Below are 27,447 nucleotides of genomic sequence, written 5' to 3' on the forward strand. Positions count from 1 at the left end.
ATAAAACGGTCACACCAAGGGAGATTTTTCTGCTTCTCACGTCATCCAGTTTGTTATTAAACTGTCAATCTCATTTTGTAAGATTATTGTTTTCATCTGAGGACGTCTGTATTATGATAAAACAAAAAGAAATACATATTTTACTGGGAGATATTTTGGTGTATAAACTGACTGTAAGCTGATTTAATTACTCTAGAAGCACACTACATGGAAAAACAATATTTTAAAGTCTCTTTTTGTACACTCTGATGGCATCTTATTTCATGTTGTGAGGTAAATGACACCTCAGAATCTGTTCATGCAGCCTTTTAAACTGTTTAATTTTTTTTGGATATCTGCATGATCAACTAGGTTTAATCAGTTCCTCAGCTGGATATGGCCCACAGTCTTCATGATCATTTGAAATCATTAAAGCACCTGATCAGGGAGTGAAAGTCCTGAGTGATTCTGCAAGATGTCTGCCAGAGACTCCTTAAAAAGTCCAGCCAATTGTACAGAAGACGATAAATGGAGAAATGATGGGTGAACTTGAAAGTGAGGTAGAGGTGAAAGAGGGAAAAAGTTAAAGGAGAAAGGGAGCGGATTAAGAGGATGTATTTAAAGGGGAAAATAAAGGAACTGGCACAATGTGACATGTCTTTGCGTAAGGGTAAAATAAGGACATTAAGGACACTTTGAAGGCACTACTGGATCCAACATACAGTACAGGCAGCATTTCAGCACGCTTTGTTGCTTTGTGAGGGTTAAGAAGGTTACTTTGTAAAAGCTGGAGTGGCCCGCTATGAAGGCCTCTGCTCTGTTCCTTTATGATTAGTGTGCTTGTTCTGTTAGATGTGATTGGACTAATGCTGTAATGCTCTACCCGAGTTAATGGTCTGCGGTTAGTGTTGCCAAGCCCTGCTGCTTGATTAAATTATTCACTTAATATTAGTATTAGTTGATTAATCTACCAATTAATTGGCTGGGTCAAAGTGATTGTAACTGAAACTTTGTGTACTGGCTGACTTACAAATGGTGTTATTTGATTTTCACTCAGTGATGACATGATGTTCTACTGTAAACATGCTTCCTGGATTTGGTGTATTAGTAATGTACTGTACATATTTATCACAACAAAATGTTAGTATTAGAAGTGGTTTCTTTATATTGCTACAGTCATTCCTGCTCAATTAGTACACATTGAATACACCATTTCTCTCATTGCCTGTGTCATGTTTTCACAAGTTTTCACAGTGGCAATAGAGTGTTAAGACATTTTATTACTGGACATAAACATTTTAAACCTTTCATCATAATAGGTCAATCTTCTGCCCATATGCTTGCTCACTTTGTTCCAAAAGCACATTTTTTTTTACTTATTGTGATGATAAATAATTACTGCTGCCACTTAGAATAATGCTGCTTCAATTATTGGTTATCTCTCTATGTTGTAACCATACATCACTGATGTTTCGTTGTGAAGGGTCCTTATTTGTCAAGTTAAGAAAATCAGTATCACCACCAGAAGGTAACAGGAAAACATGGTGTTTTAAAACTAGAATTGGACAGTTGACTCTGTCGGTGATTCAAACACTTACTTCCAACACAGCCTCGTATGTCAGGGAGTTATTATTACCTCACTAAATTATAGGAAGTACAGCTAATGAGTGTGCAGTGTTCTAGATGGAAAGAGTGAATTTAGCGTCAAACTGTATCCTAAATCATAAGCTAAAGTGCTGAACATGCTGAGCATGTATGGACTGTGCTGTAAAAGTAGTTTGAGCAGTTTAACTGTACACCTGTCACTGCTTCATACTTTAATATTATAATATAGGTTGAGTGGAGTCTTGTTGGAAAACAAAGGGGCACGTTCTTTGGTCATATCTTACATGTACCTTTGCTGAAACTCAAAAGCACATAAAGTTGCTATATGGATGAATAGGAGTGACATTCTCAATTTAAAAGAGTATGTAATACATTGGCCTACATAAGAGCATACTGAATGATGAGTTGGCAGCATATTAGGAGTAACCTTGCAACTTTAGAAGTGTTTTCATTGAAGTTGTAAACAAAATACAAAAATGTAGGCCAATGGTGCCGCAATGTAACTTTTGTGTTGGATTGTGATGCACCAGATCGCTCATAGGACATCTACATAGTTTATTGCTCTTAATTATTTTTTTCTCAATTGTTTATCATCTAGCCTTCATCTATTTCTAATTACATAGCTTCATTGTCTACTGTAAGGATGTTTGAATGGTACAGTATTTGTAACTATATTGATAGACCTCAATAAACATATTGCACTGAGTTTATGTTGTGGTTGGTTATTTTCAGTAATGTACTAAGTACATTTTGATAAGCTGTATGACCGTTCGCATGGAGACATATTGAGGTTGACTTATCATCAGCCAAGTTTGAATGCCATTGTTCTCACTTGGCCAAACATAAGTAGTAAATGCCTCAGAGTTCATATAAAGCTCTTTGGGAATGCTTGGTCACACCCTTAATCTTTAACTGCTTCAATGGAGGTGCTGAGTTGCTCCCAGTGAGCAAGTGTCACAACATGAATATAAAACAGAAGTAGGCCTGACAAACAACAAGGTATTTTTTTAGTATTATTTTTATTATTTTTACTGTGTTGAGCTCCTTAGTCGGTATTTTTGGGGAGTTATTAGAGATAGTAAACATTTATTCACACAGTGTGAATGTTAGAACTGCATCCCTTCTTTTCGACTTGCTTGCATGGAATTTACATAGACTCACTTACTAAGAGGACTGGTTTGGAAATTGATAGACTTCTTCCACCACTGCTGCTTAACAAGCTTAAAACTATGTAAATAGGCTAAATTAAGTGAAAGAGGGCCTTTCTGTTAAAGTTAATTTATCCTTTGCAGGCAAATTTTCAGTTGTAAACGAAATGTCTGTACTGTGATGAAACACATCAATGCTGGTGTTAATATTGATATTTCTTACCAAATTTATATATTAAAATGGCTTTTCATGGTTTGAAAATTGCTCAACATGCCAGCTACTGTTTCAAATCAGCCCTGAACCTCACCATGCCAATGCTGATAATCGACTGGTTGGGACTTATCAACTTCAGGAAATACATATTTATTCAAGCCCTAACAGCCACATACTGACACGCCAAGACATACATGCACATGTCTCTACCCATGCCTCTTGTAGTACAGCCGCTAGCTCAGCTACAACAAAGGAAACTTCTTCAAAGGGCCATGAATGTGCTTCTAGTGACTGTCAAAGCTCCAGCAGACTCCCTGTGTTTCCACTGTGGACATGGAGAGTCTGACAGCAGCGACTCATGGCTGGTTAGCTCTGATTACCAAGCTCTACATCGCTGTTCATGCTACACTGAGCAGTTGTCAGTCGGTGTCCCCCTAACTCCCGTGTCTCAAACTACGTAGCCACGCCCCCTACAGTCGCTGTCCTGCACTGCTTTATTCTTCCTCTCACTTCTTTAAATATGCTGGCAGGGAGGAAGCTACGACAATTTGTGTGTGTATTTACTATTTAATGTGAAAAAAGCCCATTTTCACCACCATTGAAAAACAGTTGCAACCTCACTAGATGCATTTGACCATTTATTGGGGGAAAAAAATATATATAATTATATATATATATATTTAAGAAGACCTTTTAAAGTGCAAGTAAAATGGAAAGGAAAAAAAGACTGACAGGTCTAAAAAAAAAAATACAAATGTTATAAAAAAGGCTGATGAGCTTATCCTGAAGCCAAAACGATGGGAGTGGAGGGCAGAAACTGAATAATTAATAAGTGAATGGAGGGCAGGAATTATGGGATAAGTGGAGTACAGAAGGCACCGACCCAAATCTCCTTAACTCGCACACTGCACACAAAAAAAGGAGAGGAAACTCTCATCACAGCAGCAACTGTTCTGTGAAAGGGAATGGATTCACATCTAAATTCATTCACCTACTTTGGGTGTTTCATTACAGAGTTCAAGTGAATATTTACCCTTGATGGAGAGACAATGTGATCTCTTTCAGTGTAAAAAGCCTAAAGTCAATTCAACCACATCTGTTCAACCAATCCTGAGACTGAGCTGTTCTCTTACATGGCTTAGCTTTCTGTTTGAAGAACTCTCATGAATCTTAAGAGACAGGTGTTTCTGATTTAGTTTAACACATTGGACCCTGTTTCTGTAAAGTAACTTTCAGTCATTTAATAATAATAAAAATGTTTCCTTTATGTTACAGATAATCATATACCATAGACTCATAGCTTGTATGTGTCTTCTTGGATTTGAAAGCTTAGTTAAGATAAATTATCTGGCTACTCCCAAACTGCAATGTAATGTCATATGTCATGTAAAAACACATGGTGTCATTTATTACTGAATGAGAGTAGTCCAATAAACATTGATGTTCTAATTGATCATAGGGAATAGTATTTCATTGATTTTCTTAAATAAATCCACATTTAATACTAAAAAGGAACACACACACAAAACACAATAACTTGGATTCCTTTCTTTTAGATTATTAGGAAAGTAGTATCGATGTCCCATCATCTTCATCTGATAAAATTCTAATCTCATGTGTTAGAGGAAAGAGTTGGGCAAGGAATAATTTTCAAATTTCAGTATGATTAGACAGCATGAATAAATGTCATGTCGGTAAATCTAAGCAGCAACTTTTTTCTTTAGCTGTTTCTGGGGAGAATAATAAAGGTTACTGATGAAACATTCTGTAGCCTCATACTGTTTATGAACTTCACACTGCCTATGCTCTTAGAAAAGCTGAGGGCGGAAAGTGAGACAACATGAACTTTCCTGTAACTAGATATTATTCATATCTGCCCTGAATTGACACCACAGCAGACTATGTGCTAGGGGCTAAGATAAGACGCCGCTGAACTCATATCAAGACTTTGATTCATTTCGCCATTGATGGCTTTACCATCAAAGGTGAGAATGAACCAGTTTTAAGTGTGAATGTCTGAAATGACTTATGTGTTATGCCAGTATGAATATTGATGAGACAATTCCACATAGGTAACGTGGAATGAAGCTGGATAGCTGAACAAACAGCCACACAGAAATACAGATGGAGCTGCACACAGAGGAAATTAATGCACAAATACAAACAGTACTTGAGTTTGAATGAGCACTGCCTGTGCACTGTTTTACTTTAAATATCCTCAGGAGGGCATTGTTGTAAAAATCTATGTCCTTACACAGAGGCACTTTGAGAGTGCTGCAGGTGAAACATGCACAGCTACCTGTGGATGCAGGCCTGTTGCTTGTGTTACCAAAGTTTTTTTTTTTTTTTTTTTTGTTTTAATTATTATTTGAAAGTAATGGGATTAATGTAAAAAGAGATTTATTAAAGCGCACATCAGTTTAGACAGTTCTGTCAGAACTGTGAATCAAGGTCTCAGAGCTCATTGAGCATTCTGTTTGTCCATGAGGTCACAAGCATACTAATGACTTAAGTATCTTTTTAAAATCTTTTTCTTCTTCTTTCAAAGCTATTGCACTTGATGAATCATTGAAATGAAAAATGCTCTCAAACTGGCTTTCGGAATTGGAAATGCAAATCATGCACGCAGAGAAATAGCGACAATATCTTATTCATGAAAGTGATTGTGGCAGCTCCAGCCTTATGGACACATTCACATGGGCCTACAACTAACACAGCACCTCTTTTGTTCTTAATCAACATAAAAGCACAGTCTACATAAAGGTCTTCTCCTCTGCCCCATGGCTTAGTTTGATGTCATCTTTCGTTCTTTTTCTTTTCTTTTCTTTTTTAACAGCCCCTCATCAAGATCCCGAGTCCAGTCCTATCATCCCTCTTTCCCCCCATAATATCTCTATCCCCTGGTGCTTGCTGAGGAAATTAGCCCTGGTTTTGATCTTTTCCTGTAATCTGATATTTCTTGTGTGATCTCAGCTTAGAGAGCGTCCGTCAGGGTAGCCCCACTTCTCCGCTGACATTTAGAGAAGCAGTCATTAGTTATGCACTTGATCTCAGCTGCCAATACAAATGCCCGCCCCCATCCCCGTCCCTCCTCCCTGTCTACCTGCTTCGTGGGTTGCAGTTTCAAACAAGGGGCTCTAATGTTATTCCACTTGCCTCATTGCCTCCGTTTGTATGCTCCAGCAAGCACAAAACCACCCACTGCCCTGTGAATTCTCAAAATTAGCAAGGGGGAAAAATTGAAGCTGAGTATTTTGTATGGTGTAAAATGTTTAATTCAGAAATGCTGTGACAACCTTTCACCAGCTTTCCGTGTATGCATTATCTGAAGGAAATCTGTGGATAAAAGTTGCCCTTTTTTCCATTTATGAACACAATATAATAGATGTCAGTTAAGTCATTCAACTATTGATTAGTACATGTGTGCAAAAATTGTACCTGTGATAAAGCAATGTCATGTAAGGTTGTATTAAAAGCAGCAAATATATTGTTAACACTTCTTTTTAAATGAAAACCTGTGAATTTCCAGTAACCTTGCTGTCTGGCTAATTCGACAGTTCACCTTGATGCAGGGCGCCGAGAGCAAATGCAATGAAAGCACTGCAGACAGTTGGCTCTGGCTTTTTATCTTAACTAGATGGAATTATTTTGGTTCACCTAGCTTCAGTAATATATTAAAACCTTTCACTACGCAAATCATCTGCCCAATTAAGTCCATTTTGGAGATAAGATAGGTAGCTTTGATCAGTAGCAAAGGAGTTACTTGGAGGACAAGGTCATTGTGCGTCATTTCCTCCGTGTTTGGAGAGGATTTAAAAACTGTACAGCTTTGTCTAGGAAAGGTCATGACCTACAATATGCCACGCTATAGATCTTCCTACTGACACTGTGCTGTGCCATGCTGTTCAGGGGTGGCACTTTTTGGATTAAGGCCTCATTTGCATGAAAAATATGAGATCTTTGTAGATTAATTTAAAAAATCCAGTCTCTTCCATATATGACTTTTTCCAGATTGAATAGACAGATAGATAATAATATATCTTTTCATGTCATGCATGTTTTAAATAAAATTCTACACAGTGTTAAGGTTATCTTTGTATGTCTTCCTTATTAAAGAGTAATATTAGAGCAAGCTTTATAATCATGGGTTTATGATAATATAAACATGTCATTTATTAAAGGTCCCCCCGCGTTTTTTTTTTTTTTTTTTAAAGAATGATGAGCCTTTCAACACACTTTTCCATTTCCTAAGTGAGTCATTGCCTTAATTAGATTGTTACCAGTCTGCCCATTATTAACTGGTACCTACTCTGTTTCAATGATTATATTTAACTGTAGATTAGCTCAGTGAAGTTTAATGTCAAAGTAATTCAGTCATAGTTCAGTAATAGCAGCACAGTGGACAACCTAGGACCAGTTATGCACATTCATTAGCTATTATGCCAACATTGATTGCCCTGTAAATCAAGAAGATTTCCCAGCTTTAGTATATTTCATTATTAAAATGACATGCATACATGCTATGGGGGATAACGGGAGGTGAGCAGGAGGCAAGCTTTTGAACAGTGTGAATATCTACTAATTAGCCATATGACTGAAACACTCTAGGGGGAAGGACAGGGCATCAGAACCCAGGTGGGGCTTCATCACCCAGTGAGAGAATAGTGGTACAACTAATGTGTGGTTCAAACAAGTTGGCATTTAGTTGTGTGCTCTTTTATATTTTGTCAGTGTGTGTCAGTACGGTAGCTCTAACAGAAGGGGTGTGAGGTTCATGAAGGGAGCTGCGGTAGCAAACCTTTAACAATTCCAATTGTGACATTTTAATGAAAAGTAATTTTTGTTATTATTGTGGGTATAATTTCCAGCTGCTATTCTCACATAAATACATAATTACAGAACCATGCATCCTTCTCTCTTTCCGATGGCAATATGCATGTAATATTTATATTATAGCTTTTCCTGGTGGCCCCTGATTGGTTGGACACCACACCCTGAAAATAACTGGATCCTGGGTGGAACATTTTACACCCAAGAAATGTTGCCAGATCAGGTGACTTTCTATAGCCTCCGAAATTAGATACAACATACATGGATCACTGAGGTACTGCACTGATCATTGTAAAGTGAAAGCATTTGTTTAATTGCCTTTCTGAACTTTTAGAGACCACTAGCCTAGCTGCTGGATTGTACAGCACCATGCCTACAACCAAAATACACAAATCTACCTACATGCTCACCCTCACCTAGTGGAAATGTCACACCATGGCACTGCCTGACAGTACACATGGCATACAATGTTATAAAGAAATGTGTTAACATTAAAGCTGCTCTTCAACTGTGAGAGTTAACTATGCAACCCAGTATTTCTGTGATGTGACATCAATTAACTCCACACTGAACAGGCTGATGCTTTACATGGATATATTTGAAAGAGATGACACAGACACAATATGTAGAACTAGTGAGTCTAGTCATTCTTTTTCTGAGAAACTTTTATGTTTTGCTTAAAAATGTGAGAGATTTTGCCATCTCTTGTGGGCAGAGAAGCTTTCCTTCCAAGACAGTAAATATTGTTTGGTCATGGGGGAGTAACATGTTTGTCACTGGCCTTTTTTTGTTGTTTTGCTGTTTTTTGTTGAGCTTCTAAGAATTTAAGTTAGGATTGTACCACTGCACTAACACCACTCTGTTATTCAAAGCACTGATATCATTTTGCTTTCAAATGGCAGAGGCTGGGAACATTATTATTATTTAGCCTACACGCTGAGAAGCAAGAATATCATCCTTTAGCTTTTACCTGCAGTTTTAGTAAAGTTATGTTATTCTGCATCACCCTTGTGTCGTTTCAAGGGTCAAAAATGATCCGCCACTAACAGGTTGAAATTTGACGACTTTACTTTGAGTGAACTCAACATTTTTTCATATTTCTATAAAAGCTGCACATGACCAGCATCACCTACAAAGACTGTCCTAAGCTTGGCTCAGACTAAAGGAGTATTAAAATCCTAACTGATTTTGAAATTGGGTTGCATCACGCACATAAGGAGTAACTTCAAAGATGTTGTCCTCTTTAATCTCAAACATGCACACACTACAAACTTGCATCACACACACTACAAAACTAAAAACTTGGTTATGTATGTGCAGCATCTCCCCTCCACACATGATATTCACATTTTTCTTCATGCAAAATTGACTTAGGGTCATTTTTAAAGAACATTACATTGACTGAGAAACAAAGTCAAACCTACTGCATGTTAGTGAGAGCGCTGCTATTTAACCACTAATGCTACTGTTCAGTTGAAGAGTCAAGTAGTGGTTGTAGCCCCCTGATAGGAAGCCACAGTCCCTGCAATCCTACACTTGTTTCTGCACTATTTGGTCAATCACGTTTGAGTAAGCAGACTGTATCAACACTATCTTCATTAGTGAGAATGAGATGGTCCTCTTTTGCGCAGCCACTATATTATATCATTAGATATGTATATAAGACATGTACATATTTAAGTTAAAATGTAGCCCTCTGCAGTTTGAATATTTTAGCTACCTTCATTTGCATTTAAGGTTTGATAGATAGCTATGACATTACCCTGTCTATTGAATTGTTTATGCTCAATACTCCTTTAATAAGAGAAGTGACATTCATTACAGTTCAGTTCAGTTCAGTTCAGAGCTTTATTGTCCCTTGAGGGGAAATTTGGTTTGCAGTGACAGTAACAAAAAACAACTAACACAACAACCATAAATAGATAAATAAATAGTGACAAACAGTTTAGGGGTTGTACAGGTTAACTGTATTGATTGCACGTGGGACAAAAGAAAATTTGAACCTATTTGTTCGTGCTCGAGGTAGCCTAAATCTCCGTCCAGATGGCAGGGGAATGAATTCCTCCAAAAGTGGGTGATCAGAGCTGGACAAGATTGACCATGCTTTTTGTAAGACAACCCTGTCAAAGATCTCTGAGAGAGAACGCTGCTGCATACCAATTACCTTACTGGCTTCTTTCACTATTTTTTGCAGACGATTTTTGTTCTTTATTGACAAGTTTCCATAAAACGAGATTAAGCAAAACCTTAAAATGGACTCAATAAAAGCTTTATAAAATAAAACCATTAAAATCTTGTCAACATTAAAAGAATTTAGTCTGCGCAGAAAGTATAATCTCTGCAGGCCCTTTTTGCAGATTGTAGTGTTGAGATCATGTGTCAGGTCTTTATCTATCACTGTCCCCAAGTACTTGTAGGAAGCAACCATCTCCACAGCTGTACTCTTGATCAAAGTTGGGCAAGCTGGTTGTGATATTTTTTCTAAAATCAATGACCATGTCCTTAGTTGTTTGAACATTTAACTTGAGGAAATGGCTGTCACACCACTCCACAAAGTCCATCGCAACTGGCCCATGGCCAACCATCCTGGAGCAGACTGACTAAGACTGTGTCGTCCTCAAATTTCAAGAAGTGCCTGTCATTGTAGTGACTTCTGCAGTCATTTGTGTATAAAATAAATAGTAATGGGGACAGGACACACCCCTGTGGTGAGCCTATAGATGACAACTTATTTTGGGATAAGACACTATTTACCCTGACTGACTGAGGCCTGCATGTTAAAAAGTCTGCGAGCCATTTCACCATACCAACATCAAGATTAAAAAAGGACACTAGTTTCTGGCATAAGATGGGTGGCTGAATTGTGTTAAAAGCTGAGGAAAAGTCAGTAAATAAAAGTCTAGCATGAATTTTTGTACCCTCAAGATGCTTGTAAAGAAAGTGAAATAGAGTGGTGGTAGCGTCCTCTACTACTCTATTTGGCCAATAAGCAAATTGCATTGGGTCAAGCAAGTCCTGCACCTCAATCATGAGGAATTTCTTGACCAGTCGCTCCAGACACTTCATTACAAATGAAGTAAGAGCTACTAGTCTAAAGTCATTCAGCTCTTTAGGCGATGCGCTCTTGGCCACAGGGATGACAATGGACTCCTTCCACAGTACTGGGACCTTGCACTGAGTAAGAGATGAATTAAAAATATCACTGAAAACATCACATAGTTGATCTGCGCAGACTTTCAGAAGTTTTCCAGTAATCATATCCGGCCCTGGGCTCTTCCTGATATTGCATTTAAGGAACACAGATCTAACATCAGGGGCACTGATAGTAAGTGGGGGAGTGGCACTTTATTCACCCCACATATCAAATAAATCACTGTGTACATTTAAAAAGTCATTTTTGTCATCAAAACTTAAATAAAAATCATTGAATGCATTTGCAAGCTCTGAATTTTCAGTAAAACCGGCAATATTAATTGGCCTGTTTTCCCTCTTACCCTGGCCTGTCATGGCTTTCATGCCATTCCACACTGCCCTCAAGTCATTTCTGTGGAATTTCTCCTCAATTTTTTGTTTACTACATCTTTCCTCTTGGTGACCTTTTGTCCTCTAGCGTCACTGAAAGGCCTATGTTCTTCACTCACAGTATAGAACAATCAGCTTGTTTTCAACATCTGTTTGAATGGGTGTGTTTATTGGGAAATACCCTATCTGTGAGATCATGGGAACATTCTAACAAACAAGACTACACAGACTGTGTACTGTTCATTTTATGGTTGCAGGACAGGGTCGAAGTCTTTAATCAAAGTGTCAAACTTAAAGGTCAGAGTCCATCTAGAGATTTGATTTAACCAGAGACATCAGCTATGGTTGTATTTTTTTATATATGTATTTATATAGATATATAAATAGGTAAATAACCATAAAATATAAATACATAAATACATAAATACAGGGCTGAAATAAACCAAGCTTCTTTCTTTGCTAAGACAACGTGAAAGATGTTTCTAAGCGCTGGTTTGACTCAGTTGGCCTTGCCTCTATTCTCCACCGTTTTAAATCCCCACATATCTTAATAATGTCCTCTCTCTCTTCCAAATCCCCTTATTCAATTATGGCAGTCTCTAATACATGTGTCAACATGTTTCATTAGTCCGTCCTCCTCTCCCACCAAAGAGATTAGCTCTCCCTTCTTTCTTTTTATTTACTAAATGCAGAAATATCATTTTCCCCAGGACAGAAGAAGGGAAACTGAGCGGTGAAAAGGAGAGTGATTATTTTTGTTCATTACATTACATTCTAGTCGGACAGCCACTGCGTTTTTTTTTCCTTCCTCAAAAGACTATTACATATTCAGTCTAAAATTTACTTATTCAGCTTTCAATTTTGCTGCAGTCTACAGTTAAATGCTTAGAGAACATTAGAGGCAGTGTGGCACTAGAGCGTGGCGTTAACTCTTGGCTATCGAAACTCATCGCCTGGAATGCTTTTATCGCAGAACGAGTATTCATGAGCTTTGTGCATTCGAACAATGCTAAGACTGTAGAAATATGATATGAAGCAAGACTGCTTCATCTCAATAACTCTGTATGAGTATATGTGAGTGATAGAAGGAGATGATTAATTCTATGAGTGTGTGATCGCTTTGATGTTCCTTGCGGTAATTGTTGGGAGCTCATGGTCCCTCAAGGGTTTTATAGCAGCTTTTGTACTGTTGAACCAAGCAGGGGAGTATGGAGACCATGTGTAGGCAGGAACTAGATTAGACATTATAGTACATGTGTGCTCTGCAGATTTTTTCACTGTGACACTACAGCTGTGGAGAGACAGAGCAGTGCTAAGCAAGGTCTCCCTGGTCATTATCATTCTACTCCTGTTACACTCATCTACTGATGGACCTCATCTCTCCATCCCACCCGCCACCTCTTTTCCCCTTCTCTATTTCCACATATCCCTGTCTTCATCAGTTTCCCCTCACTGCCTGATGTTGTCTCTCCAGGGAGCAGACTAGAACAGAGAGAGGGAGACAGCCAGAAACAAGGAGATGGAGAGAAAGCAGAAGATGACAAGAATAAGACGGAAGCAGACAGATATAGTCAGAGGGGTGGAGGCAGAAAGAGAAGAGGAAGAGAGAGGAGTTGTATTTCTCTCACATTTGAGATCCTTTGTAATTACTTGTCCTTTGGCTATGCTTATAATAGCAAAATGTCTTTGCTTAGCCAATAACCAGGGAAAATATGTCTGAGGTTTATATGCAGCTCATCTTGTTTCCCTTCCTCATCGCTCTTTCATCACTCTCCAAGCCTTCCATTTCTCATCTGATCTGTAAAGCTATCATTGCTCCTTCATATTTAGCTTCCTTGAGACTCTTGCTCATTGCTCTCATCTTTTTATCTTTCCTGGGCTGCTGTTTGCGGAGAGATTTGGGGAATCTCATAATTTGATTCCAATTGGTGGGGGTACTTTATTTAGGCTCCTACTTAAATGCAGAATGTGTATAACTAGTGAGTCACTCGTGAATGGACAGGAACAAAGCAGTTTGTGAGGGTTTCCAACTTTTTTAAATTTAGAAAGGTTAACTGCATTTAACTGAAAACATATTTCAGTCTCTGTCTGACCAACATCACTGGTTAAACATAGTGAAAACAGAAGTCAGTGTGTGAGTTCTAGAGTAGTCCCCTGACCCTCATCAATTCCACAAAGGTGCTTTTGAGCAAGTACTCACAAAACACATAATCTTTCTCTCCTCAAATTTAGGCTATCAAATCCAAAATGCACATGAACGTGTGCTTTTTTTTGTCTAGCGTGTGCTAGACCAATCAGAGCCTACACTGTGCCTCACAATTAAGTCCTGCCTATTTAATTTCATCAACATGATGTGATTAAATAAACAGTACAAAATGTGATTTCTGGAATTTATGAATCAAGAATTGTAGAAGATAAGAAATGCAGCTCCTATGTGAATCATTTTTTTCATCCTTTCCTAACTGCCATTGCTCTATATTTTATTTTAGTAGTTATCCAAACAGCCTTATTCACCTCTTTCCCACTTCTATACTTCTCCTTCCCTACTCTATCTTATGTGCTACTCCCTGCACCGTCCCCCATCACACACCACCTCCTTCTTGCCCCTTGTGACCTTAATTACAACATGTAAAAACCTGACCTGATCCAATTTCCAGACTCCAACCACACTGCCCCAAGATTAATGCCCCTTTGGCCAAATTCAATTAAGTACTCTTCTAAATAAGGACAACGAAGGTAAAAAGAAAAGAAAAAGGGCGGGGAGGGGGGTTACACCATTGATTCTTGAAATAAAAACACTGGGTTAAAGGTTCACTAAATTAAAGAAAAAAAGGGCAACAGCTACATATGAAGAATGTATGAATCTGCTCTGATTGCACTGGGCTTTGGGCCCATGTTGTGGTTAGGGAATTAATGGCCCCTATCCATCAATGGGTCAATATATATTGACATATTTGGTTTCCTTGTTAACTCAATCACTGTCTGAAAGTAGCCACTCTTATTAAAGATTCATGGAACTTAAAAAGTATCTGTTTTTTATAACGCTTGGTTGGCTTCTATCTCCACTCATCTTTGGCAGCACCTTGATGTAAACTCATTAGAACACATTGCTTGAATAGCAAGTGTTTAAAAAAAGGAAAAAGGAGAGAGTATGTTCTCAACAATCAACTTTTTGTTTTCTATTTTTGTGTCCATCAAGTCTTGTATCCATCCATATTTCTTGCTCTCCCAACAGGTATTTGCTTTCATTTGTTGAGTACTAGATTTATTTTCCACACAATTTCATTATTTCTGTCTGTGCACAACAGCCTTGAGTCACTGGTCTTCAATAAAACTAAATATTTTTGAGTCTTCGAGTAGACGTTGAGTGCCTTGTACAAAGCAAAGGCTCACCTTGTAACTATGATGCATCCTCAAGTCAGTCAGAGAACAAATTAAGTGTTTATAAATTGAGAGAAATAGAAAATATAGTGCTTCATATTTCACTTATGGGTTGCACTAATTACAAATTGTATACCCTTCTTCTACCTACTTGCAGGATGGTTAGGTTATCTTTAATTTAATTAAATATGAAATTAAAGTGTGTTTCCTTTTTCTTGTGTACCTAATTTTAAGCATACCCAAATTTCAACTGATTGCTATTTTAATGTTCCTCTCTCTGTAGCTCTGTCTTTGTGTTCATATGTAACTGTTTTTAAAGTGGTCAAACCTTGCTGAAGCATGTCCTCCTTATTCCATTGTATTTACCTACAATCATTTCAATTTCATGACTCATAGGATTTACACAATTGACTTTGCTTCAATTATGTTGGCCCACTGTGTGATATTTTAAACCTCGGCTTAGATTCTTGGGCTTAATCAAGCTGAGTGTCACTTTATTTTTGCTTTTCTCATCCTATTTGATCACATGTTGTGTTATGATTATAAGTACCTCACCCACCCAGCCTTGTGACATTTAGACTAAATCTAAATCTATATATGTAAATATGCATAACCTAGTTCAAAGTGTCACCTTGTACTAGGTTATGCATATTTACAGACAAATGAAAATAATGTAATTATGAGATTAAATAGGCATAAGTCAATGTTTTTGCCCTTACAGAGGTGAAAGTCTGGGATAAGACTTTGACTTTACTGTCAGCTGTAAAAGATATCATGATTTATTTTGCAAAAATATGCTAACACATTATGTTAAAACTGGGGCAACTGGGACTCAGTGGGTCATCCACCAATCACAGGGGTTGGCACTGCAATCCATGGCTCTCCCTGTCCTAATGTCAAAGTGAAACCTAAATGGCTCCCGATGGCTAGGCCAGTAGAGCAACGTGTGCTCTTAAACGTGACTAAGAGAGTCTTAAAGCCAGTGCCACAGACAGAGCTCTATCAACTGTGTCCCACACTGTACCATTTCTTCTATTAGTGAAGATCTGCATTTTCATTATAAATTCACAGGAGGGGATTAGAGAGCCAGCTCAGATCATTTGTCCTGTTTGTGAATACAGCCCTCAGCCAGATAAATTTAATCAAGGTCAACTGACTGGCTCAGAAAAGATAAAAACGAATGAGACAAAGTCCCGTTAAAAATACTATGTATAAAATTTTAATATCATTTTCGATTCATGAAAAGAGTCGTACAATGTTGTTACGTTCCTATTCCTGTAACAGTAATTCATGTAACAGATGTGAGCCTCGTTGTTTGTTGCTCCTTTTTGGATGCACAGCTTTGTCAAGCTCAGATGAGGTCCATGTCTATATTGCAATGGTGATATTAATGCAAACCTTCAATACTAAAATAATGATTTTGCACGTATTTGGCATGCTTGTGTATGGTATTTTTTCTCTTTCTACTATGCATGAGTCATTTTACTTTTTACTTGAAAGCACAGAACTTCTTTTAAATCAAAAAAGGTGCAACCAAAGAAAAGTCATATAAATGATAGTATGATTTATCTAACTCAGAGGCCCCTACATTGAGTTTTTGATTGAGCTGCAATTGATCACACATTGCTGAAAGTCTATAAGGGAACACCTATAGTAAATGGAATAAGTTTGTTATGTGTGCGTATGTGAGAACAGCCCTGTATGTCCATCGCCTGGTAAAGTGGGAGTTTGCTGTGTGTATGATGTGTCCTGTCAGTTTCTCTAAGTGAGGCTGTCAATAATGAGGCGTGACTAGCCTAGGAAATACAATGCAGGCCTCTGATCAATCTAGGAGAGAAGGGGCAGAAGGACTGGGACTGTCACACACCTCACAGTCTGTCAATGGCTTCACCCTAGGGAGCCAGTGAAGGTCACACAGGGTAGCCTCAGTCCAGCTCCGTCAATCAGCATTAGCTTCATGATTGTGATTACACCATTAATAGGGAACACTCATACATGATTGACCTCAACTATGAATTCAGATTTTTTTTATTTAATAGACATTGTTAATTAGACTGGTGCTTTAGTCTTTCTGTCATTGGTTTCAAGGAGTAGCTTTTGTACACTCATTTCTGTTCAGCTTCAAGCACATAAAACACCTACATTTTATGCATTTTCATTTTGGCTCTTTTACACCTGCCTCATGATGATGGAAAGTCATATTATTGGTTTAGTTTGTTACTACTGTCTTGAGATGGAGAAAAACTACGCAATATCCATTCTAACATTTAAACTTGGCATGAAGAGTATTGTGTGGGAGCACTATAACATTGCTTCAGAGTGGAAGAAACAGACACTATAGCCAAAGTGGACCCATAGCCCCAAATCTGCTCATCACAGGCTAGACTGTGGGGACTGTACAAAGCAGATTGAGGCTGCTGTAGATCTCCATCTATTTCAGCCTGCTGTTGAAATTCCTGCCTGAGTGAGGACTTCTGCTGTGCAGGTAGAGCTGCAGCAGTTACCGCATTACCGCAATAACGCAATAACTTCACGCCCACCACAGAGTCAAGCTGATCACTGCTCCACCGCTGTGTGAGCGGCTCAAGTGGTGAGACATTAATTATTCTCTCAGGCTTGACAAAAAGAATGACGTGCCTGCCTAATGTTGACCAATAGTCCTGACGGCTTCTTAATGACAACACTTGAATACAGATAGACATTTGGACTATAAAGGTGACAAAGAATAGACTACTACAGGAATATATGCATTTGACAGGTTTATCATATTGATTCGAATATAAGACAGCTAGCGAGTGTCTTAAAGGGTTTTTATACTGAGTATGTTAGAGTCAGTCACCCCTAAAAGTGTTCCTTTAGTCCAGTTTAACCAGAGCTTTTGACTACTTTCAAGAGGCTGGTGGGAGAGTGTGTGAGTATCTAACTACACTCAAAAACTATTTTTCCAAGAACAGGTGTGGGAAAAGGTGGGGTCGGCTTATAATCAGGGTCACCTTATATATATATATATATATATATATATATGTATTTTTTGTTGTTATTGTTTTTTAATGATAGTTACTGTATCAGTATAAATGGCTTCACTAATTTGTGCGATAAGAAAAAATTCATTACAGTGGCAGCTTTACATCCAGGCTTAATGTCTGTTTGACAGAGGGAGCACCAAGCACATAAGGCATGTATAATGTAATGCTTGCCTAAATTAATATATACTAATAGAAACCAGATATCAGGAGGAAATTGGTTTTGCTCATGTTTATTCCCTTTAGTTTTTAAGTAACCTTAGACTTGGAAAAGCAGGATTAAGTTTGAATCTATGTTTACTCGCTGTAAAATTAGCCTAACTGAATTATCACCAATTGTCACATTAGATCAAATGATGCTGCAACAAGGCCATGCTTGGTCGTCACCATTACAGAGTTGCACCTTGTTGCTGCCCATTCAAATGACAGAATAATGGCATTGCTGGGCAGGACATGCTGCGGTAACTACTGGCTGTCTGGAAGCACTTATACTGGAAGAACGTGAAAAGGAGGTTTTGACCTCCTCAGACAGCAGTGATACAGAACATTTCCATAATCTGTAATGAGTGTAGCAAGGTGTTTCTGTAAAAGTTGTCTTTTTTGTGTGTTTGTTTTTAAATTAAACATTGCTACTGTAATAATGTAGCACATGTTTTGGTGCTAGAAACATTCATTTTTAAAGTCACAAATGAGAAGGACATATTTTCAAGTAACTTTTTTCACGTTCAAAAGATTAAGCATATTTTGTTGCCTTGCCTTGGTTTGACATGTTATGAGCGTTCCTGTATTTGTGTGTTTTTATGCCCTTGGTGCATTTGTTTATTTTTTGTCTGTGTATATCATGTATCAACATATTTCAGCTTATTGGAGAAAGCCTATACTGTTGAAACAAGGCTTGGACAGTGGACAGCAGGCTGTCTTCACTATGACAACTGTTGAAAACAGAAACTATTCATTATTTTATGATTGAATGATTTACCAAAGAATGAGGGATACCTTACAGCCTTTTCTATAATTCAAGGATAAAACTAACACTCTTTAATTTCAAACTGAGGTGGTGAGTGAACCCACAGAGACAGGAAGAATTGCCTGACCCCTGGACCTCCAAACTGGCCTCATTGCCAACTGGGGATATGTCAATATGATGCCAAATTGAAACACTGACTTTTAGGTTAGTGTAAAACACACCAGAGTCTCTGCCTAACTCATGAGCCAAGACATAATTCTCTTATTAAAACGTATCTCTTTTCTTTCTTTTTCAAACAACTATATGCATATTTTAAAAGTTTCTTTTGTTTTGGTTTTATTTGTAACAACAAGTCTCATGTTTTCCAACATTGAAGTTAATTTTTGAATTGTACACTGCTAATGAAAAAAAAGGTACATTTATTCTCAACCAGTTTATGCGACTAGATTAATTTTATTTGGCACTCAAAGCCTGAAACCTCAACTCAGACTAAAACTTTGCTTCAAAGAAGACTGACACTTGAAACTGGATTTCTGACAGTTTATTGCTGCTGATTGATGAGTAACTTTAAAAAGATATTTCTTTAGTGAAGTTGAATTAGCTCTCTCTTAGCCTTCCACATTGCAATAGCCTTGAGTCACCCGCTTCAAGCTACTATTTCTTAACTGTTTTCATTATTTTCTTTTATTATTTTATTTGATACACATATTGTATGTATTATTCATTTATAGGCTTTATTATTCTGTTTATTTATTATCTTGTGCTTTATCATGTATCCTCAAGAAATGTAGTTATTAATAAATGGTTTATTTTATCCTAAGAGGTTGCTGTGTGGTTTCTTTTAGCACAGTTGAGCGAGGTCGCTGCTTGGAAGAGAACTTACAGTTATGAGACTGATTAATTGATTACATTGAATAAGAGTTAGTGCTTCTTCCTGGCACAAACAGATTCTAACCAAGAAGGGAGGTGGTGTCGGAATGGGGTTATGTTTTATATTAATAAAAGTATTCATGTCCATATGCTGATTAGTAGTAGTGCTTGGACATGTGGCAAACTTAATCAGACTGTATCATATTCATAATATTAGATGAGAGCAATACTATATGATGATATCTACTTATTAGCTAGTATCAAATAATACAGCAATGTATCAGTGTTACTGAACAGCATATTGTATAAGGAATAAAAACCAATCGCCTTCACACTTATACTGAGCTTCATTGCAGTTCTCAGTGTGTTTTAAATAGCTTGAAACGAACACAGTGGCACATGGACTCCATAAACTGCCCTCAGTGAGCTCAGACAGAGATGGCTATCTTGACCTGGACCTAGTCTATTACATTTGAGGTTAGATACAGATCTGGCTGGATATTCCCTTCATTTTCCCTCCAGTATCTCCAAAGAAATCTACATTAAACCTGCCAAGAGACAATCTCCCAGGGCCTGGTTAATTTGATTCCCAGTATGCATCATGCTGGCTTCTCCAAAAGAGAAGGTGGTGGTGGTGGCAGCTGATTTGATTCAAATAGAATCCTAAAGCCAAGGGGCTGGAAATATTGGCAATTTAAAGCCATTAACTTGCACATTTTTCTATTTTTGGAACGGCAGTTTTATTTATTGAAGGGCTTCTTAATTAGTTTGTTTAAGCTAAAACAGCCTTAGGGCAGCTGTTTAGAGCGATGCGTCAACACTTTGGAGACTACTGGCCCAAGGAAATAGGATACACTTATAATTATATACAGTACATTGTCATACAGTACGTGCTTTTAGTATTTTCCTGCTTAAATTATACATACTGTCCTACTTTTGAGGTCACTTTGCCACCTCCATATGATCTAACCTCTGCTCAACATTTAGTTTCAACCAGCTGATGTTACATTCCTCTAGTCCTCTAGTGAACCATACTAGATGACCACAGTTTAAATTTCAAAGATAAATGTTTCACATGTTTAAAATATGCATACATGCATACATTCTCCAGGGACTATACTGCCTGATCTCTAACAAGATAAGTAGCTATGAAAATGCTGCTCCTGTATAATGACACACTTTTTTTGTCTGTGAAGAGACATAGATCAGATATAACAAAATTGAGACGTCAAGGGCTGTGCAATAGCTGCCAAATTATGAGGATCAAAATTAAGGTCTGACTTGAGTAAGGTAACATTTCAAGGACTTCAAGGATTTCCTACTCAAGTCTTAATGTCTGCCAAACATAGATATAGCCATTTATGTTAAAAAGTTGATCTCAGTGGAAGTCTGACCATATTTGATTGGCATTAATAGTGCCTCAAAGCCAATGTTCTGCTTTTAGTCTCTATTCTGCTTCTGCATGCACAGAATGTCTTCAGTCTTTCATCTTCTCGATCTCATCATAACAGTTTAATATCTGTGCATGTTATTCTTTTGCATTCAAAGTTCATTAAAACAATCAAAAATAAAAATGCTTTTCTCTATAAGTTGTGGTGCCAGGTAGCCTACTTATCTATTTGTATATAAGGACGAGACTTTGTTATTCAATGGAATGATAGTTGACAAGCCTCATGTTATATAGTACTGGTAAAAAGGAGTGGAAGGGTAATGCAAGAATTATTTTAAATGCAAACATTTAAGCTGATGTTAATCTGTGAACACAGTCAAGTTTAATTACTTTAGTTGTAAAAGATTATAGTTCAAAGTGTCAGTGTCTGTCATGGCTCTTTTAAAATAATAATCACTATCTCATTGTTGAATGTAATCTGTAGCTTGCCAAGCATGTGGCCCAGTGTGTGAGGTTGGCAGCAGTCTTACAGACAGAAAGATAGAGATCAGCAGTGACTAAAGCCTGGGGTTTGTCCTTCCTACAGCTGTGAAGGACAGCCTTGGGTTTGAAAGGAGACTGACATTGATTTTCCTGCCCTGGCTATGTGATGGCTCAGGCACCTGCCTCTGATCATGAACATTGACCAAAACCTCTTTTTTTCCTTTGCTTTTTTTTGTGTGTGCAAAAAACAGCTAGCTATCCTAGCTCACGTGATCACATACACACACACACACACACCTGAGAGGCGCCTAAATCCCTCAGTAAGAAACAGCTAATTCGCTAACATGTCAAATGTTTTGGCCTTTACAATATACATTTATTGATTGTCCTCTTTTAAGATGTTGGCCTGTCCATCGGGACACTGTATTTATTCTAGCTACAGGGTGATCAATATAAATGGCCGGCTAGGCATTGTATGCTGATACAAGCATAATCAGCTACTTTTCTTTGAACTCTGATGATGTGGCATGCATCCCTCAGGTTATTTACCTTGTTCATTCTGTAGCCTTTATTCAACTTGCATGGGTTAGCCTTGATGAAAATAAAAGGGGAAAAAAAATACCTGTACACTCGCCGCTTTATTTGATCTCCAAACAGAATTATGAATTAGACCTCTACCAAATGCCTCTGGCCTATTTGGAGATTTTTCTTTTTTCATTTCACATCAGTCCTTGAGAACATGGGGAAGTGGGTTGCAGTCAGTGACATGCAAACTAAGCCTCAGCCATTTATTCTATAACAACACCAACAACTTATGACCTGTTGTGTTTTAGCAGCCTTTAGTTTAGATCCTGATGCTAATGAGGGCAGTGTTAACAGGAAATGCACAACCATGCCCTCCACATGGTGGAACAGAGACTGAATGTTGGATGTTGAGATCAGGGCGTGTCTCAGGATGGATGATGGAGATTGTTAGATGCTCTAATGTCAGATTTCCCTTTCTTCTGGTATGTTCTATTATCTTGGTGTGAGCTCATCTGGCTACGGGCGTGCGGATTGAGTAAACAGTCACTCCTATCTAAGATGAACTTCAGCTAGGGATCAGAGTTAAATGGCAGTTGGTTGTGGGAGATGTTATAGGGAGGCAGAGTAGACGCTGCATAGAGATGAAGGGATTATGGTTATGATTCATCTGCTGGTGGCAGCAAATGTCTGCTGGGGATAGAGAAATATATTCATCCAGGGTTTCAACCAGTGTATTGCAAACCCAGTGGCCTGTATCAGGTTTTTTTTTGTTAAATGCATTTTTTAGATTTAAAAAAAAAAAACGGTTACAGTGGTGCGGCTTGGTTGGAAACATAGATATAATAGTTGGAAAAACCACTTACTGTAACTGGCACGTTAAGGACAGAAAGGTTTAATAGCAGTTGTGTTCAAGAGCAGTCTTGACAATTTCAGGCACCACTTGTGTTTTAGCTGCAGTGTGCAGGCTGCTGACGGTAAACTAACAGAGTGAGAAAGTGGGCAAGCGAGGGTGAGCAAGTGGTGGGGGGAAAGAGGTGTGCTGATTGGTGCAGAGCTGAGTGAGCAGTAGAAACTGTGAATGTACCTGTACACGTATATATTATGTTCCACTTTTGGCAAAAAAATACACATCTAAAATATTAATTGTGCAGTCCTTCGGGCAAAGCAGAATTTCTAAAAGTTGTGTAGATACATGTAGCTGTTTCTTAGTTACCTGAGTGAGCTGTGATTTAATTCATGGAGCAGTAAAGGTGGCTTTGAGCTTTTCAACCAGCTATGTAATACACTTTGACACTCTTTTAATTCATTTTATTGTTGTTGGAATGTGCCCAGCATTCCAAAGCCAGTTGGAATTTTTTTTTTAAGTTCGAGTGCAAAAAACATTGACATGTTATTTCTCTTGTTGGTGTTGAAAACACAACCTTCCAAGGTTAAACACTGTCAAATTCTTTGTAAGACTCTGGTATAAGTGTTTTTTCCCCTCTTTTTTTAATGTGTGATGAATAAATTACTTAACACTTTATGTCAGCTTTTAGCACTGTAGGGACCTATGAAATCTGTAATAGCTTTTTTAAAATTCTGAATTCTGTGATTCCTTCCTTGATTCCCTGCCTTCATGCTGCCATCAGTCTGTCGCTGGCAAAAAAAAAAACAACAACAAACAAACTTCGCCATTGGCCCCAACCATTAGCATTATCCAAACAAATGAAGACATATTTTAGGGATACACAAAAATATCAACCTTGTGATAATTTAACTTTTATACAGTAGCAATTCTGCTTTTAAACAGAATGTTCTTGTGTTAGAGCTAAAGATGTGCCTCAAGTGTCATGGTTGGAGACACTTCACATAAGAGAATACTCATTTGGTCTAAATTGGTCTTTAATCAATCAGGTGTTCTACCAGTTAAAATTAATGATACACACACTATAACCTACAATGAGAAATAACAATAAAGATTATTGATGTTTGGATATTGACTCTTCTCTACATGTTTCCCTTAATTTTTAAAGCAAAATCCAACATATGGACTGGGGTCATTTTGGTGCCAGTCCTCACAGTGAATATTGGGTGAGGTAAAGATTCAATAAGGTTAATTAAAACCAAACCAGTTCATTTTTTAATTTGCCAGTGAAACATAAGCTCCTCCCTCAGTTGTTCAATAGCTTGCAAGTAATCAGTGAAACAGAGTGTGAAGGGTTGATTCAAAGGAAAAGTGTCATTGATAAAGTCCCAGTGGATCACAGACTATGATTATAAAATAGCTGAAAGCTCTCTCCGCATCAGTGAAATGTCAGAACTGGATGCACAATATTTACTATTTTGCCAATATCCAATATGCCAATATTCCAACTCATTTTGGCACATTGACGATTATCGATGTATGCACTTTTTTTCTCCACCTGACTGAGAAGATTATTATAATGCAATCATAAAGCTTAAGTATGATCAAGGAAATAATACATGAAGAAATAACTTAGGTAGAGCTCAGCATTAAAACTTGAATGAACCTCCTAAGTGGGTGGAGCACTAGAGATTTTCTTTGAGTTTATTAGATGGACAGGATGGCTGCCAACCACTATTATAAACCAAAAAGAAAAAGAAGAAAAAGTCTTTTCAAACAGAGTGATACATGCTGCCAGCCTATACGTGTTTTTTTTTGCAGAGGAAACTGCAGGACTGTCTGGGTGAAACAGTCCATGGAGGAAATCACAGCCAGGTGGCACAGAGGACGGTGATGTTATTTCATTTTAAAGCCTTTATTAACCTCTACCGATAATGTGCCGATATTGTCATGCAGCCCTAGTTAGAACATTGTACTTTGTGTAGGCTTCTCTAAAGACATTTTCTGTGGACAGCCCACAATGGGAGGCCAGAAGCAGAGACAGGTCAGTGAATGAAGAGAACGTAACAGTGGAGGATAGTGAATAGCCAGATAGGAGCACGGCGTGTAGCTTTCGAATGCATTGTGGCTGTAAAAGTACACATAATGACATCCAATTTTCACATGAACTAAATTGTTGCTGATGATTTTGACACCTTCTCCGGAAAATATGTCAAATTTGCAAAAAGGCAGAAGATGAGAAGAAACACGTGTGAGGCACATGAAGTAGTCAGAGTGCATATTTCCTAAAATGTTGTGTGGTGCGGCAGAAATTGTGTAAGATGTATTGTAAATATACACATTATAGCATCAAAATCAACACATAGCAATCACAGGAAACATCAAAACAATTGCAAACACATTTTCTTCAAAAACAAGGAATATAACAAATCACTTAAGGTTATATCAGAACTTGTATGGTAACCCTTTAAAAAATCTGAATGCCAAACAATGGGAATGTGAGCAGAGTGGTGATGAAAACTCTGCACATTCGACAACACTTTCACCTTGAAGTGTTAGTGAATGGGAGTGTGAACACATTTTGCTTTTGTTACTTTGACCAGAAAACACATTTCCAATAGAATCAGCACTTTCTCTTTTTGTCTTGTTGTTGTTTAAACCCAAGCAGAAGGGATAGCAGAAAAGTGTTACCTTCAGCCCCATGGTCAGGTCGTCGGGGTCAAAGGTGGTCAGAGGTGAAGGTCCAGGACGTGAGCCATAGGACAGGACAAGGGGTGGACACACATTGGTGGAAGTCACAGAAAAGCACAAAGACATGGCGGAAGGGAGAGGGAGGAGAAGCGGGAGGCACAACCCAACAAAACCAAAAAAAAGAGGAGATATGGAAGGAGAGAAAACAAAGGAAGGAGTAAAAGGGGAGGATGTTGCAAAGGGTTAAAAAGACAAGGGAGGATTTGGGAAGAAATGGAGGTAAATGGCACCCAGGAAAGATAAAAAGCAGAGGAGGAGATTGTGAGGGAAAGCGGCAGTTTCAAGGGGCTGGGGGCGAAGAGGCTCTGTCAATTCCTCTAAAAAAATGTTTTTAAAAAACCGAACCAAAATAAAAAAGGAATGAACCCATACCTTGGTCGTTTAACGTCAGGTGCGCCAGACCTTGAAAGGGAAAAAACAGAAAAAAAGAACAGAAAGAGGAAGAAAAGAAGGTCATAAAAGGCACGGGAAGAAAAAAAGCATTGTCACAACGTTGGACTGCAGTTTGTGACAGACATCCTGGGGCAGACTTGGATGTCAGAGTTCAAATCAAAGGTAAAAAACGAGAAAGAGAGATAGAGAGAAAGAGAGAGAGAGCGAATAGTAACAGAAAAAACAAGCAAACACTTTTTGAGTGAGGTGTGGGGGGTTTAGAAAAAAAAGCATTTTCATTTGGCGCAACCCCCGAAGGCTATTGCTCTCACAAATGCTTTTTTTTCCTCTGGAGTACTTATGGAACACACAGAGAAACTGTTTGGCAGAAAAGATTTGAACTAGATTCCTCATCTCTTACTGTACTCAAGTCATAAAAAACAGAATCTGAGCTCTCGCAAGGTCTCACACAGAGAGGGTCAGAGATAAACCAGGAAAATAAATGCTACAGGGTAAAAATGTTTCTGTGTTGTCTGTGGAAACCCAAAACCAGAGATTATTCCAACACAGATGTGACTACAGCCTTAAAATACTTTACTTTTATAGCTTACTGTAGGCTACTGTACACACAAAACGGTAGATCAATAGATTTCAAAAGGAAAACATTCACAATGACCTCCTGCATTTGTCGGCGAACAAAAGTTACCATGGAGCACCTTTTGAACCAGGCAACAAAAAAAAACAACAACCAGGAAACCATTTCACCAACAGAAACAACTCAAAAATATATAGAGAAATTATGCATGTGAAGAAATTCTTAACAAAAACACTCTTGAACTAAAATAACCACATAGCTTAAGTTTCTGTTAAGCAACTGAAACCAAAGAAGCAACAAGCTGAACAATTCCCACCTCTCACAAGGTCACTTCTTCAACTTACCGGAGTACAAATACTGACGAAGAATACACTGGCATACTGTGTGTGTGCTTACATCCACACTCCAGTCTACATTGTGAAATATATATATATATATATATATATATATATATATATATATATATATATATATATATATATATATATATATATATATATATATATATATATATACACACACAATGCTCCACCAGCAGTGTTTATAAGTTTACAACCACGTGACATACATAATAATAGCTCTCACTGTTTGTAATACAACATTCAGCCTCCATACAGCACCTGTTTGACAATGTTACTGTACAGGTGATCATCAGAGACAGAGAAAATAATAGCAGAACATCATCAAACATCCTAGCTGGTGTTTATACACTGCAAACATACAGTAGCATATCTCATGGATTGAATTGTTGGAAGCAAACTGTAAAAGAAAAGAAATAGTCCTTAAATAAAAATGAAGTCAAAACTATAGCCTACAGCGCAGGTTTATTCCCAAATAAACAGAGTGGCTAAAGCAGATTGGATTTAACCCCAGGCAGTGCAGAATATCAACAACATTATGTGTGTTGGACTAGAAGCCCCAAAAGGTCAAATCTTTTCAAGTCAACCT

The 27,447-nt window shown here is 37.9% G+C and overlaps 1 protein-coding gene across 15 annotated transcripts in view; it reads right to left on the reverse strand.

The window, feature by feature from the left end:
- nrxn2b (neurexin 2b) overlaps nucleotides 1-27,447 on the reverse strand; it is a 592,634-nt gene that overhangs the window by 468,553 nt on the left and 96,634 nt on the right. For 7 of the 15 annotated variants that reach the window (XM_053343295.1, XM_053343291.1, XM_053343286.1 and 4 more), the window contains one exon: nucleotides 25,905-25,934. The exons of 7 other annotated variants lie outside the window; for them this stretch is intronic. In XM_053343295.1, the coding sequence (XP_053199270.1) occupies nucleotides 25,905-25,934 (30 nt within the window). Of the gene's footprint in view, nucleotides 1-25,904; nucleotides 25,946-27,447 lie in introns of all 15 variants that reach the window. One more of the 15 variants, XM_053343288.1, reaches the window with a different exon arrangement.

Source organism: Scomber japonicus, chromosome 22, assembly GCF_027409825.1.
Source record: "Scomber japonicus isolate fScoJap1 chromosome 22, fScoJap1.pri, whole genome shotgun sequence".
In the NCBI taxonomy this organism is placed as follows: Eukaryota; Metazoa; Chordata; class Actinopteri; order Scombriformes; family Scombridae; genus Scomber; species Scomber japonicus.